Genomic DNA, 16656 nt, shown 5'->3' with positions numbered 1-16656 from the left:
ACAGTCAGAAAATTTCTCCTTAGTTCTAGGTTGCTTGTGTCTTGGGTTAGTTTCCATCCATTGCTTCTTGTCCTGCCTTCAGGTGCTTTGGAGAATAGCCTGACTCCCTCTTCTATGTGGCAGCCCCTGAGATATTGGAACACTGCTATCATATCCCCCCTCGTTCTTCTCTTCATTAAACTAGACATACCCAATTCCAGCAGCCATTCCTTATACGTTTTAGCCTCCAGTCCCCTGATCATCTTTGTTGCTCTTCTTCGTACTCTTTCTAGAGCCTCAACATCTTTTTTAAATCATGGATGCAGTATTCCAATTGTGGCCTTACCAAGGCATTGTAAAGTGGTATTAACACTTTCCATGATTTTGATTCTATCCCTCTGTTAATGCAGCCTACCACTGCGTTGGCTTTTTTGGCAGCTGCAGCACACTGCTGGCTCATATTTAAGTGATTGTCCACTAGGACTCCAAGATCTCTCTCATAGTTGCTACTATTGAGCAAGGTACCACCTATACTGTGCATTTGGTTTTTCTTGCCTAAATGTAGAACCTTTTTGCACCATTCAATTTCATTTTATTAGATAGCGCTTAATGTTCAAGTCTGTCAAGATCCTTCTGTATCAAGCCTATCTTCTGCAGTGTTGGCTATTCCTGCCAGCTTAGTGTCATCTGCAAATTTGATGAGTTCCCCATCTATCCCCTCATCCAAATCATTGATGAAGATGTTGAAGAGCACTGGGCCCAGAACAGAGCCCTGGGGCACCCCACTACACACTTCCCTCCATTTAGATGCAGATGTTTATACAATCCAGGATTGTATTAGCTTTTTTGGTTGCTGCTGCACACTGCTGGCTCATAGTCAAGTGAACGTCCACTAGGACTCCAAGGTCCCTCTCACAGTTATTGTTTTTAAGCCAGGTCTCACCCAATCTGTATTTGTACCTTTGGTACAAATGTACCTTAGACCAGACCGAAAAATCAACTTCTCAGGAAGACTAGAACTAGCAATTTTAAAATTGCTTTGTGTCCCTTCAACTTAGTGTTTTAAATCCTGGCAAGATTTTCATAAGTGATTTTCCCTTGCCTTCTTCCTAGGGCTGAGAGAGTAACTGGTCCTAGATTATACAGCTGGTTTTGTGTCTAAGGCAGGAGTAAAATTAACAGGCTCCTGGATTCTACCCTTTTGCCTTAGCCATTACTTCAATCTGATTCTCATATGTAATTAATAGGTTATAACAGCATAATCTTGCAAGTCTGATTGTGCTTTTCATCCCCTCCCTCTTATACTCCTGTGAATGAGGAAGAGGCCAAACTGACTATCTTGTTAATACTATCTCTATTCCCAGGACTTTAGAAATCACTTTTTGTCCTTTTTGCTTGCGTAATGATTCCTAAATATTTCCTTCAATGCCACCTCCCTGGTTTTCTACATAATTATAACTCTCAACAGCTTTTCATACCATCAATCATGGTATCCTTCAGGCCACTTGTATGGATTGGAAGTGGGAGGCACTCTCTTAGTGGTGATATAGGAGGGCAATTCAGAAATAAACCTCCATTTGGTTATCAATGACAAACACTCTCAGATACAGAACTTTTATTGTACACATTAGGAAACTACATTACATTACTTTTTGACATAATCACCATTCAGATTTAGGGACTTGTCATGACGTCTTACAAGATTTGAAATTTCTTAGTAGTAGTCGCTTGGCGCCAAATCTGGGCTATGGGGGAAGGGTTGATCAAAAACATCTCAATGGAACTGCTTCAAAAGTTCTTGGGTGCATTTAGTGATGTGTGGACGAGCATTATCCTGAACCAACACCACACTGGAAGTCAGCATGCCCTGACATTTGTTATGGATGGTTTGTCTGAGTTTTTGTAACACTTCACAATAGACTTCTGAACTGATGGTCGAACAATGCTCCTTTGGCATCTTCACATTTGGTGGGATGTTCTATGGCACCACTTCCAATGTGGTGTTGGTTCATGCTAATGCTTGCCATCACACACTAGATGCACCCAAGAACTTGTGAAGCAGTTCCTTTGCGATGTTTTTGATCACCCCATCCATAGCCAAGATTTGGCGCCGAGCAACTACTATTAAGGAATTTCACACTTTATAAGACGTTATGACAAGTGCCTCAATCTGAATGGCGATTATGTCAAAAAGTAATGTAATGCTGTACTTTTCTAATGTGTATAACAAAAGTTCTGTATCTGTGAGTGTCTGCCATTGATAACCAAACAGAGGTTTATTTCTGAATTGCCCTCGTAGAAGGAAAGAAAAGTTGGTCCCTTGGCCTTTAATATGTGAAGTGCCTCAGGGTTTGGTACTTTGCCAATTCTGTCACCAATGTAAAGATATTGGAAAATTTCACGTCGATTTGGAATGCAGTACCATCAATAAATATCCTATATATTTGCTACCCAAGGCCATCCCATCCAGTGATGCATTAGACATCTTGCTCCTGTGTCTGGAAGCTGTAGGAATCTGGATGGGACAAAGTAGGTTGAAATTGAACTCAAGAAATATGGAGTTATCATTTGCCATTAAGATTTTTGGTCAGTCCCAGCCTAAAACATAACCTTTATTTCCAAGAATACTGCTGGATCTTGTATATCTCACAGGAATTTACTGAAAATCACAATTAAAGAGAGCTGCAAGTCTATGTTTAGAAGCATGCATGCTTGCTCAGAAACAAAGCCCTGCTACAATAGTAAAGAATAGCCTGCAAACCTAAAAGAGGAAGTATTTAACTTCTGATAAACGGGAGTGTTATGACTTGCCTTATTCACCAAAGCAGCTAACCGTTTGCAAATGGCATGTACGTGTTCCAAATTCTATGCCCAGTTCTCAAAAAAGGCTGAGATTCCTGATCCTAACCTTGTGCCCTCTATTGCTTTCTCCCTAACACTCCCTAACACTTAACCAGCATTTTATTTCCTTTTTTGCTTTATAAAAATTCTCAAAATATAACTGTGACATTGTATAAAATGCGCATAATCAAAAGAAGTAAAAAGAGTTTTGGCAAGATTAAATATTGTACAATTCCTGAGCAGTCTTTAATTGGAAAGCATATTTCTAAATTATTGTAAATCAGTTTTTTTCAATTTTCTGAAATTTGCTTAAGAATTATACCCTTTTTATATAATTTGTTTTACAATAATAATAGGAGGTTTGAACAACTTGAACATGTGTTGGAAAATCAATTTGGCTAAGCCTGCAAGATCTGAAAAATTCTTCAGTGGATCTTGTTGATTGTTTCATTTTCCAGAAGATTGCAAAAAAAAAAAGACAAGGAGATTTGGTTACCTCAATTTGGTCCTAACTTGGCAGAAGTAATATACTGGAAGTATGAATGCACACTATCTCAGTAAAGGAAAAAAGCAAGTGAAAGGAAGTAATCTGGATACAAAGCTTCTGGCAGAGCTAAGAATTAAAAAAGATATGGGACAGTTAGTGGAAAATAGATGTATTCATTACCAGGAAGTAGCAAGTATCTGTGGAAAGAAAGAAGTACAAAAAAAGCCTCGCCACTATAAGGGAAGCTATGAGCAATAAAAAGGAAGAAAAGGGAACAGAAGAAGGTGGGATAGTAATAGGTGATATAGAGAGGCAGAGCTCCTCAATTCTTACTTTGCTTCAGTCTTCTCCCCAAAAGAGAACTATGTTCAAATGGAACTAAGCAGAACAACTGAGAAAAGGAGAGGCTGGGAAATTAAGGGGAATGGTTAAAGAGGACCTGGCTCTCATAGTTAAATTTAAGTCAAAAACCAGAACAACTGCATTTGAGAAGTCTTTTGACTCTTCGTGACCCCATGGACCACAGCATGCCAGGCTCCCCTACACAACCCTGTCTCTCGAAGTTTGCCCAAATTGAATGAACCTTTATTGTCAAAGTACAACCATGTATACATTGAGATTGGCTGAGCCTCCCTTCATGCCACCACCCCCAACTTACAGTTACACAAACCCTCCATCTTATTACACCATGTTCATTGCATCAATTACACTATCTAACAATCCCATCCTCTGCCATCACCTTCTTCTTTATCCTCAATCTTTCCCAACATCAGGGTCTTTTCCAGTTGGTCCTCACTTTTCATTAAGTAGCCAAAGTATTTGAGCTTTAGCTTTAGTATCTGTCCTTTCAAAGAACAGTCAGGGTTGATTTCTTTTAAGATTGACTGATTTGATCTCCTTGCAGTCCAAGGGACTCTCAAGAATCTTCTACAGCACATAATTCGAAAGCAGTCAAAGAACTACAGAAAGGCAGATATCATTGGCTCTTATCTATAAAGCCCTACATGGCATAGGGCAGTGATGACGAACCTTTTAGAGACCGAGTGCCCAAACTGCAACCCAAAACCCACTTATGTATCGTTGGGTGCCAGGTGGACGTGGCATATTGGGTAGGCGTAGCCCATTGTATGGGTTGGCCAATTGGGTGGGTGTAGCCTATTGGGTGGGCATGGCTGCGGTGGTAACGGCAGACTGGGTGGGACTAAAATGTTCAATCAATCAATTCCAACTTTGTGAGATCTTTTTTTCCCCCCAGGAGTAGTTGAAATTGATTGATTGAACCTTTTTTTTTCACATGGTGGTGGAGGCCTAAAGTGAAAAGGTTTTATAAAACCCAGCTGAAAGCCTAGGACTGAGGCAATGGCGCGCGTGCCCAAAGAGAGGGCTCTGCGTGCCACCAGTGGCACACATGCCATAGGTTCGCCACCACAGGCACAGGGGCTTATTACTTGAGGGACCTCCTGTCTCACACAGTATCCGCACAGCTGATTTGATCCTGAAGGATTGGTACTCTCCACAGTTGATTAAACAAGGATACCAGATGTGCACCTTTCCGTTAAATCTGGATGGTCTCTATTTTGCTGTTGTTTTAAAAAGCTGTGAAGTTATGGGTCTTTATCCAGGCCTTTAGTAAGGCAGAGTGAGAGTAGAGTCCTCACTTCATTCCATTTGTATGCTGCATTTTGCATCTTTTATCTTCTATCATTAATTTTTATGTTTCATTTATTTTATTGCAATTTCTTTCTTTTGAGCCACCCAGAGTAATTGAGTCAGGTGGTCTACAAGTTTAATAAATTATTGTTATTGTTCCTGTAGTCAGAAAACAAACTATTAGTCAGTTTACTTGAGCTTGATACTGAACAAAACTCTGAAAGAGATTATTAAAGAGATCAACTTATGACAATTGATCGTACAATTTTGGTTGTAAATCAGTGTGGTCATTAAGTGGGTCACCATGCCACCTGACTTGATTTTACAGTCATTTTATGACAGTCATAAAACAAGCCATCATGATCATTAAGCAAGTCACATGGTCATTAAGTGGGTCACTATCTTTGATAAGTGAATCCAGCCTATCCATTGGATGTATTTTTACCACTTGCTGACAGAAAAAAGATCACAAATTGTGATCATATGACTGTGGGATGCTTCACCCAGTTGTAAATGGGTCCAATGGTGCAATGGCTTCACTGGACACTGGCTTGGATGATGAGGATGAGCTGGTTCCAGAGACTTCAGAGAGGGGTGTGGATGAGCGTTGGGGAGACACAGGAGACTCCATACCAGGAGTGGATAGGCAAGAGGAGGAAGAGGGGCCAGGAACTTCAGAAGGGCAGGCAGGGGAGTGACTGAATGAGTGCCTGCCTGAAGACGAGAGAGAAGAGACACAGCTGCAGCTGGGAAGCTCAGATGGCCAGCCAGAAGCAAGGAGCTAAGAGGAGGCGCAACTGCAGTCAATTAGCAGAGATGAGGAACTACCTTCTCTGCCAGATCCTAGGGCATGCAGGGCGAGCTGAGGGAGGCACAGTGGAGGTCAACAAGACTACTTCAAGGAAGCAGCCTTGTCCCTCCTAATGAATTGCAACAGCTGGCAGCTACATAACCCAACGCATGAAGCAAAGCAACGTTGGAGACAGCTCTTCACTTCCCTGATATGCACGATTCCTGACTTCATGTTTGCTGTATTCTGGAACTGTGCCTTGTTTTCTGACCTCATGACTGGACCTTGGACTTTGCATTTTGGATTCTGGACTTGAACTTTGGCTTCATATGCCACGCTCAGATTTGTACTTGGATCTGGACTTTGGACCTTGCATATGGATTTGCGGACTTATGCATTGCCCTTAGCTTTTGTGTTGCTTGTGACTTTGATTCACTGGGACTTGTGTTTTCATGTGAGTGGGACCTGGGGAATAACATTAAGGGACATGCAAAGCCTCAATAAAAACTTCAAACTATCTTGGTGTATGAGTGCATGGACAGGACAGTTGCCAAGCACCTAAAAGGTGATCACGTGACCATCACTATGTGTGTTTGTGTATGTGTGTGTGCTTTGCAGCAGTATTAACCTTGCAAATGGATCATAAGAAACTTTTTAAAATCCTCTGGTAACTTCGTATGGTTGTTAAGTGTCTGGCCATTAAGTGAGGACTACTTGTGGCTAGTTTGTGAGCATTTAGGAAAAAATCCAATGTTTGGCAGAAGACAGTGTGGATTTATTAAGAATAAATCATGCCAAACTAACCCAATTTTCTTGTTTGATTGAATGGCCAGTTTACTTAACTGTAGGAATGCCATATCTTCAGCAGAGCATTCAAGAAACTATCCATGAGATTCTAGTAAAGGTAATGGATTATGGTGTTATTAGAAGGATACAGAGTTGGCTGAACAATCATACTCAACTAGTATATATCAATACCTCTGCAAACTGAAGTGTCAGATGGTGTCTTCCAGGTGCAATTCAAATTCAAAGTCAAATTCAAATTTGACTTCATCAAATTTGCAAATAACACAAACTTAGATAAGATTGCAAACAATTTAGAAGACAGGGTCAAGATTCAAGAGCATCTTGAAAAGTTGAAATAAGAAACAAAAACAGTAAGATGAATTTCAAGAGAGTCTTACAAAGTCTTACATCAAAGACTGAACAAGAAGCACAGTCATTATAATGGGCAGCTGCAACTACAAAAAAAGTCATGCTAGATGGAATAAACAGAAGTATAGGTCAAGATCAAGAAAAAGTTTAATTCCTCTTTATCTCGCATTGGTCTTACTACAGCTAGAATACTGTGCCTAGTTCTGGACACTGCATCTTTAAATGTGAGTATGTCTAGAAAAGAGTGATCAAACTGATGAGGGGTATAAAGGAAAACCATATGAGGAATAGGAGGAACTGGGAATGTTTAGCCTTGAGAAGAACTGCAAGGAGACATGATAATGATATTCAAGTATCTGAAGATCTATAACATGAAAAGATGAGAGAAGAAAATATTCAGAAGTATTCCAGAGAAAAAGACAAGACATAATGAGCTGAAGCAGCTTTCAGTTTGCTGTTATCTGATGGTAAGAGCTATTCAACAGTAGAACAGATTGCTTAGGTCGGAGATAGTAGACCTTTACTAGAAATCTTTAAACAGATATAATTCTTAAACTAAATATATCTCAGTTCCATTTATATAAATCATGTATCTGAAGTAACAATGGGAAATTCATTTTAGTCCATGCATAATTTCCCTATTTTAGAAGGGTTTTTTTGTAGTTAACAATGCTTTATAATTAGTCCCATGAGATGTAGAATTTGAGACAACTTTCTTAAACAGAGCTCCAAATATAGCCACTGCTTATAGAGAAATAACCTGAAACTTTCAACATATCATAAGACATTAGCCAACATGAGGAAAAGCAGCAGAGGCATTAAGGTGATTCTGCTGTTGGGAGGGGTTTTGGGGTAGATTGAGCTGGGGGCTATTAATTTTGAGTGACCCATTTCTTTCATAAAAACAATGAAACCTTAGTGACTAGTGTTATTTTCACCGTCTTATTTCAACTTATTTTCACCATCTTTCTCCATCTTTCCTGTGTTGTGTACTTTTAGTATGTAAACCTAATGATGGAGATCTGACTATTATTATATTACAAAATATCTATAGGTCTTCCGGGCTGAAGGCAAAGCATAAATGTTTCAAATAAATAGGCAAATTAATATCAATCCTTAGTGATATCAAATTATAGTCTCAGAATAAAAGCAGATTTGAGTCTAGTAGCTTTTTTCAGTTAGACTTGGAAGGTGTGAAACTTTCCTTCTTTTTTACAGGTCTTGAGCAGGACTTATATTCTCTAAAGTTATACATTATATATTGCATCCCAAATATTAGAAATCTTGCATCCTGTGATGCAGGGAATATTCCAGTTTTAATATGGCTTGTCATCATTCCCTTCCCTATTCAATGTATTATTCACCTTTCCTCTCCAAATCTGATGTTTCCCCTTATCATTTATTCTATTACCTCCTCTCCCTCAGATGTACATGAAATATGATTGCACCATTCTTCAGCCAAAACAGTTCCAAACATAGAAGACAGCATTTTCACTTAGGCTTTTCAACACAAAGGACAAAAATTAAGCAGAAAACAAGTTCAAGTATCAGTTGTTTGTTTCAGTTAAAAAAAAAGATAAGTACAAGGAAGGGGAACTAAAAACTACTAGTGGCAAATGAACTCCTTCTTGGATATATGGCCCTGTCATGATACAATTGAGTTTACAGGAGATTATTTAACTGTTCCTTTGCCACTTTTTTTGACTTTACAGGTTGAAATGCTTATTTATATTACAATCCTGCATGAAAGGTAAAACATTTAGAAACAATATGCAAAAAATCAATTGAGTAAAAAAATGTGGTTTTAAATAAATATGACTGTAACTTAATTTTGTTCACAATCAAAATAGATTAGATGAATTCACTAATGTATATGCAATTTTCCATAAAAGAGCTTGCAAACAAACAAAACAGCTGCATCATCACAAATTAATAGCATTATTTTGGTCCATTACATTTAATTTTTATTCAATATATTCCCTACCTGAAGGACAGGCACTTTTTGCGGTGTGTTCTGTGGTGATTGGTGAAGCTGTGCCCAAGGCTGATGGTGAGAATGTGGTGGGGGTGGTGAAGACTGATGATGAATTCCCGTATGAGGTTGCATGGGAGGACATGTTGGCATTTGCTGTTGAAAAGACGACTGACTGGGATGCTGCTGACCAGATATTAATCGTTCTTGTATTGCTTGTGGATCAGCAAGGCTAACAGCTGGACAGCCATTTGGTCTCATGTGACCACCCATTTCCCGTGGTGCTGAAGACATACCCATGAATGGTCGATTCTGTTGTATATTCCGAGGGCCCATACTCCTCTGTCCAATTCCCATGGCACTAGATGGCTGGTGAGATGGTTGAGAATGGGGTATATTTGGATAACTGCCAACTTCCATTGGTATTCCAGCACTACCAGGTCTGACCTGTGGTGGAGGAGTACCTGCTGGGTTACTCATTGCTTTCATAGGTGACATGGGAGGTGGAGAAGCATAAGTTCCCTGAGGCTGTGATGGGTGCATAGCTTGAGTGTTCATTTGGTTAAGTGAGCCACTAGGGTGAAGGGGCTGCTGGTGTATTAGTCCTTGACTACTGTTAGATGGAAACCCTACGGCATTTGGGTACCTCGGTACAGACTGATTCATTGGAGTGTTATTTGTAAGGCCTAAATTCTGATTCATCCCTGTATTGTTTACTAATCCCTGATTTATGTTGCTGTAAGGATAACGAGAATACTGCCCTGAGCTATTTATAGTAGGTGAAGGTACTGTCTGGCCCCGAGAACTAAAATTAAGTGTTTGTGGCCTAACGGCACCCTGTTGAGGAGGGTTGGGAGAGAATCTGGGACTGTGGGCTACTGATTCTCCATGGAGAGCTGTGGGGGGATGATGATGAAACTGTTGCACTGAATGTCGTAAAGAAGGCCCGATGCTTGGATTCTGTTGGGGCACATGAGACATGTGGCCAGGTCCTGAGGTGGTAATAAAAGGATTTCCCTGATTAAGACCTTCCTGGCTTTGAGAAAACTGATTTATCCTCTGTTGTTGGGGTTGACCATGTTGCTGTATTGAAAAGTCACCACGAGCCATGTAATTTCCCAACTGCTGCATATGCTGAGGATGTCCCTGTCCAGGTGGTCCCGATGGTGTTGGTGGTGGCTGGGCAGGTGGTGGTTGCTGCTGCTGGTATGGTGCTCGTATCTGGTCTGGCACATGTACTGCCCTTGGCCCCCACATAGAGCTGCCATCTACAAAGGGTTGTCCATGTCTTTCATTCTGCATACCAGGATAGACTCCCATCTGACTACCAGTACCTCCACCATGGGGAACTGGAGGATTGTGATATTGTGAATGAGGAGATGCTATGCCATTGCCAGGTGCACTGCTCATCATTCTGTTGGGCTGATCCATTAAATGCATTTTTTGTTGCTCATACTGATTATAGTGATCGAAGTGGGTCAACTTTGCTTGATTTTGACTGGTTGTAGGATGATGAAGGGATGACTGTAGCGAGGGAAATCCTTGATCAATAGGCATTTGTTGCCCCATAGAGTTTACTGAATTTTCAGAATATCCACAATCACCTAGGCTTTCCAGTCCTTCACTGAAAATATTCCCATCTTCTCCAAAAAGACTCATCATTCCTGGATCTGCCATCTTTGTTGCAGCATGCAGTGCCTTATAACTAGAATACTAGTTTGTGCTTCACCTCACCAATATGTTTTTCTTCAGAGCCTTAGTCCTCAACCAAATGCCTTCATGTCATTCCATATTTCCTTAATTTTGTGGACCATGGAGTGTCAGGCAGCTTGTTACCAATCCTAAAATAAAGAAATACAAATATAGGTTGAAACTAAAAAACCAAGTCATAATTATAGATATCAGAGATTTACATTTATAACATAGATGCTTTTAATTTTTTTTACCCAGGTAGGTAAATTTATTATATAAGAAATTCAAAAGGCAGGAAACAGTAATCTTACATTAATCCACTACCTATACTTTCTTATCTTCCATTCCTGGACAGAACAAAAGAACAAAACAGACAGCTGAAGCAGCTGCACGGCAGGCAGTATAATACATGAATATAAGCAAACAGCCCATTGTGGAACAAAATCCTGAAAATACTCTAGTTACTAACAACATGTCCTTAACCTTATTTTCCTGAGGTATGTAAAGAGAAACCCTATGTAAAGATTACAATAAATTACAATTTGATCTGGAAAATGCTTATGGTTATGTTCCCCCAATATATATTTCCCTCAATTTATTGGTCATTTGACTAACATGTAAATCTGATCTGATAAATAACTAAATTGCAAACAAATACTGGTTTTAGTAATATAGCACTAAAGTACTATAAGAAACTACCAGGTTAGAACTTTCAAGTATTCCCATATATAATCCTAACAACTACGTAAAAATAAATCAAAACATTATTCCCATATTATTATAGATGCAGAAAACTGAGGCTGAGAAACTGTATGTTGCTTTATGTCATGGGTGTCAAACCCGATCACGTCACGTGATGTATTGTGAAGTTTTTTGCCTTTGCAGAGTTCGGGTGGGCATGGCCTGCACATGAAGCATCCGGCCCACAGACTGCCCGTTTGACACCCTTGCCTTAGGTCATCTATCAAAGTTCACATCAAAAGATTCAAGCTTGTTCAACATTTTCAGCAGAGTAAATTTAAACTATAATCTTCTGATTTGCAACTCCACCTCTATATAACTAGGAAAATTTCACCTAAGTATGATCAAATAATTCATTTGATTAAAAGAAAACTATTGGCACAGGAAGACCAAAAAAAATAAAAAAAATAATTTGAAAATAAAGGAGACAAGAAATGTATTATAGAGTTCTAGTCCTTTTCCTTTACCAAAAGTCCAAGTCTATACTATGTTTGTAGCTGTTCCGAAGGAAGTCAAAAGTCACTTCTTTATAGATCTTTCTTTTTTCTTTTTTCTTGTTACCATTCATTTTTCTTTTATTCTTTCATGTGTTTTCTACTTTTCTTTTCCATAGTTTTTTAATCTTATGTAAACATTTCTTTTAATAAAAATTAAATGTAAACAAAGAATTATCTAAAGTGAATGATCAGGTATATACTTGATAGCAGTCCCAAGCTTACCAACAAAGAAGAAAAATAACAGCTGTCAAAAGAAACCACCATGCTGCATAAAAAACTCTCTGATAAAAGATAAAAAGGACAAGTATAAAAAGTGGAAAGAGGGGCACATAACTGATGCAGAATATGAGCAAATAGCCCGTGCCTGCAAAGATGAAGTGAGGAAAGCTAAGGCTCAAAATGAACTAAGGCCTGCAACCAAATTCAAAAATAACAAAAAAAGCTTCTTTCAACATGTAAAGAACAAGAACAAAGTTAAGGAAATGATTGGTCCATTAGTGGGAGAAAGTGGCAAGAAGGTGACAAGCAACAGGGAGAAAGCAGAACTCTTTAACTCATTTTTTGCATCTGTCTTTACACAAAGGGAAAAAACAGTCCAACCTATCAAAAACAGTATCATAAAAAACAGATTAGAAACACAAGTTAAGATAGGCAAGAAAATGTCCAGCCTAGACGAGTTCAAATCACCAGGACCAGATGGATTACACCCCAAGGTTCTCAAGGAACTGGCAGATGTGATCTCAAAACCACTGAACTATATTTTCAAAGATCCTGGAGCACTGGGGAACTACCAGAGGACTGGAAAAGAGCTGATGTAGTTCCCATCTTCAAAAAAGGGAAAAAAATAGATCCAGGAAACTATAGACCTATCAGCCTGACCTCAATACCTGGGAAGATTCTGGAAAAGATAATCAAACAACGAATCAGCAAACACCTAGAGGCAAACAAAGTCATTACTAAAAGCCAACATCAGTTTGTCAAAAGCAGATGATGCCAGACAATTTTTATTGCATTATTTGACCAAGTAACAAAATTAGTAGACCAGAGGAATGCTGTGAATATAATTTACTTGGACTTCAGTAAGGCATTTGATAAAGTAGATCACAACCTACTACTTGATAAGATAGAAAAAATGTGGGTTAGATAGCATCACCACCAGATGGATTCGTAGCTGGCTCATTGGCAGTACTCAGCGTGTGGTCCTCAAAGGAACTGCATCTACATGGAGGGTAGTGTGTAGTGGGGTACCCCAGGGCTCTGTTCTGGACCCAGTGCTCTTCAACGTCTTCATCAATGATTTGGGCAAGGGGATAGATGGGGAACTCATCAAATTTGCAGACGACACCAAACTAGCAGGAATAGCGAACACTCCAGAAGATAGGCTTAAGATACAGAAGAATCTTGACAGACTTTTTTTTATTAAAGAGTTTTACAAATACAAGATTTTACAGTACATCCCCAAATCCCCCCACCCCAAACCACCCCACTTCCTCCCCACTTCCCAGAGCTAAATACAGGGTTATAGTTATAATAATCATATTCTAACTAAAGATTATCCATAATATAAAATTAACCAAATTCATAATGTGCTTTAACTCCCCTTTAACATAGATACATACAAAGTACTAACACTAAAATTAATAACAATATCCCTTTAAAATCTACTCATAAGCTAAATGGAACTTTTTAGTCCCATATTTATTCTGAATATAATCTATCCATCTCCTCCAAACTGAAATATATCTTTCCTGTGAATGATCTTTCAAGTGAGCAGAAATCTTAGACATTTCTGCAAGATTCGAAACTTTTTTTTTTTAATTTTATTAAATGTATTATTTAAAAACATTGGACACAGTACCAGCGAGCTGACAAACCTTTTTGTCTACAATGTTTAAATATATATATATACATGTATATATGTACATCAAAAATACACTTAAATACACTTAGATTACAAATCGGTGGAATACCACAATATTAAAAACAGTGAGCTAGTCTGTAAAACCTAATAGAGACCTTTCTTTTTATCCATCCAAAGATACAATTTGTTCCAAATTCTATAATAGTCTGATTGATCTTTATTCTTTAATTCCAAAGTTAATTTGTCCATTTCAGCGCAATCCCAAATTTTCCTAATAACCTCTTTTTCTCCTGGGATCTCATTCTTTTTCCATTTTTGCGCAAATGATATTCTAGCTGCTGTGATAATATGGATCATTAAGTATAGCACATCTTTAGGATATTTCTCTTTCGTGATTCCCAACAAGAAAAGTTCTGGACTAAACTCCAAATCTTGTTTCAATATTTCTTTCAGCCAAATCCAAATCATTCTCCAAAATTTTTGTGTTTTACTGCAAGACCACCACGTGTGGAAGTATGTGCCTATCTCTTCAGAACACTTCCAACATTTGGGAGATGCTGTTGTGTACATTTTTGCTAAGCGGGCTGGGGGAAGATGCCATCGGTAAAACATTTTAAATAAATTTTCTTTATACGATGAGGCCAGTGTTATCCTTTTATTTCTATCCCAAATTGTTTGCCAAGTATCTAAGTCGATGTTATGTCCTAAATTGTTAGCCCAGGTCAACATGGGGTCTTTCACTTGCTCTTCAAACAGCTTATATCCCAAAAGTAATTTATAAAAATTCCTTATTTGTTTAGAGTCCGGTCCCAATAATATTTTGTCCAATGCTGTTTCAGAGGTATATATCCCCCATTCATTTTTATCCTTCCTAAATCTCGATTGGATTTGTAAGTAGGCCCACCAATCGAGTTTTATACCTTGTAATTCTAGTTCATTCCTAAGTTTCAATTCCCCCTCCTCATTCAGAATATCCTTGTATGAGATTATGTTACCCAAATCAAACAGATTTGGGTGAACTATCGCTTCAAGGGTGGATAGCCAGACCGGTATTTTGGTGTAATTGTGAGATCTGATTTTTTTCCAAGTATTAAGTAGCGCTTGCCTGATCCGATGTCTTTGAAAATGCGAGAAAAGACCTTGTTTCTCCGTCCATAGGAAAGCATGCCAGCCATATTGCAAATCGTGACCCTCTAAAGTTAATAGTCTTCTATTTCTCAAGATTACCCATTCTCTAATCCAGCTCAGGGCCGCGGCATGGTAATATAATTCCCAGTCTGGCAATCCAAAACCCCCATTTTCCTTCGCGTCCTGTAAATATTTCAATTTAATTCTTGGTTTTTTCCCCTGCCAAATAAAATTTAGTGATAATTTATCCAAATTTTGAAAAAATTTAGAGTCGAGTTGAATTGGGATATTCTGAAACAGAAACAGGATTTTAGGCAGAATATTCATCTTAATGACAGCGATTCTTCCCAATAATGAGAGTGTTAGGTTTCCCCATCTTTCCAGATCACCTTTTATTTGGTTCACTACATTATCATAATTATCCTTTTTGAGTGAAGTGCATCTAGCCGTAATGTTAATCCCTAGATATTTTATTTTCTTGACTATTTCTATATCCATGATTCCGGCCAGATTACCTTTTTGTTTATTGGTCATATTTTTAACAATCATCTTGGTCTTATTTCTATTTATTCGCAGTCCGGCAACCTCACCATATTTAGATAATTCTTCCAATAGCTTTGGTCCCGTCTGACATGGATCCTCCATAATAAAAACCAGATCGTCCGCGAAAGCTTGCAATTTAAAGGTTTCCTTTTTAATGGTTAATCCTTTTATCTTTGGGTCGTTTCTTATAGTTCTCGTTAATACTTCAAGAGTCAATATAAACAGCAATGGTGATAAGGGGCAGCCTTGCCGTGTTCCCTTTTGAATTTGAAATTTGCTAGATGCTTCCCCATTAATAATTATTTTTGCTTCCTGATTGTCATAAATTGCCCTAATTATATTTGTAAATTTTTCACCCATATTCATAAAGCTAAGCTGTTGGCACAAAAAAGACCATTTAACATTGTCAAATGCCTTTTGGGCGTCTAAGAAAAGTAATGCCATCTGTTGTTCGCTATGTAACTCATAGTACTCCAATGTATCTAATATTATTCTAATGTTGTGCTTAGTGTGTCTCTTAGCGAGAAAACCATTCTGATCTGCGTGTATGAAATCATTCAGAAATCGTTTCAATCGTTCCGCTATAATTGATGTAAATATCTTGTAGTCCGAGTTAAGAAGTGATATGGGTCTGTAATTTTGGATTAATGTATGGTCCGTGTTATCTTTCAGGATAAGGGTTATGTTTGCCTCTAGCCAAGATTTAGGCGTCCTTGCGCCTTCTAATACTGCGTTAAATACTTCCACTAGGGGTTGAGCTAGGATATTTTGTAATTCTTTATAAATTTCTGATGGAAGACCGTCGGGTCCCGATGCTTTATTATTCTTTTGTGCATTAATAGCTTTTATCACCTCAGATAGTCGAATTTCCTCGTTTAACATATTTCTGGTATCTTCTGTGACCTTGGGTAGTTTGGCTCTTTGAAAATATTCCTCCATTTTCTCCACACTTGCCTGACTATCTTCTTTGTATAAACGTTCATAAAATTCCTGGGCTATAATTTTTTTTTTTCCTCCTGGTGGAATATTCTCCCTTCCTCATCTCGTAGTTCGTGAATCCAGTTTTTCCCCTTTTGTTTTCCCAATTTATATGCGAGCCACCGGCATTTTTTGAAAATTGCATTTTCAAAAAAATTTTGTTTCGTGTTTCTCAATTGTTGTGCTAATTTCTCTTTGTCTAGAATGTTAAGTTTGTGTTTAATCAGATCCATAGATTGCTTGATATTCTCTTTTTGTGGATCTTGTTGGAGTGTAACTTCTAAGCTCTTATATTCCTCTTCTAATCTTTCCCGTTGTTGTCTTTTCCCCTTATTTTTATAT

At 38.4% G+C, this 16656-nt stretch overlaps 1 protein-coding gene across 2 annotated transcripts in view; it reads right to left on the bottom strand.

Moving 5' to 3' along the window:
- The window catches only part of CHD7 (chromodomain helicase DNA binding protein 7), a 206207-nt gene that overhangs the window by 123708 nt on the left and 65843 nt on the right, over positions 1-16656 (bottom strand). For both annotated transcript variants that reach the window (XM_083361196.1, XM_083361195.1), the window contains exon 3: positions 8887-10715. In XM_083361196.1, coding sequence (XP_083217322.1) covers positions 8887-10551 — 1665 coding nt within the window. In that variant the 5' untranslated portion in view covers positions 10552-10715. The remainder of the gene's footprint in view (positions 1-8886; positions 10716-16656) is intronic.

Source organism: Vipera ursinii (genome assembly GCF_947247035.1).
Source record: "Vipera ursinii genome assembly, chromosome: 3".
NCBI lineage: Eukaryota > Metazoa > Chordata > Lepidosauria > Squamata > Viperidae > Vipera > Vipera ursinii.
Note: the sequence above shows the minus strand (reverse complement) of the source record. Positions and strands in the feature narration are given on the sequence as shown.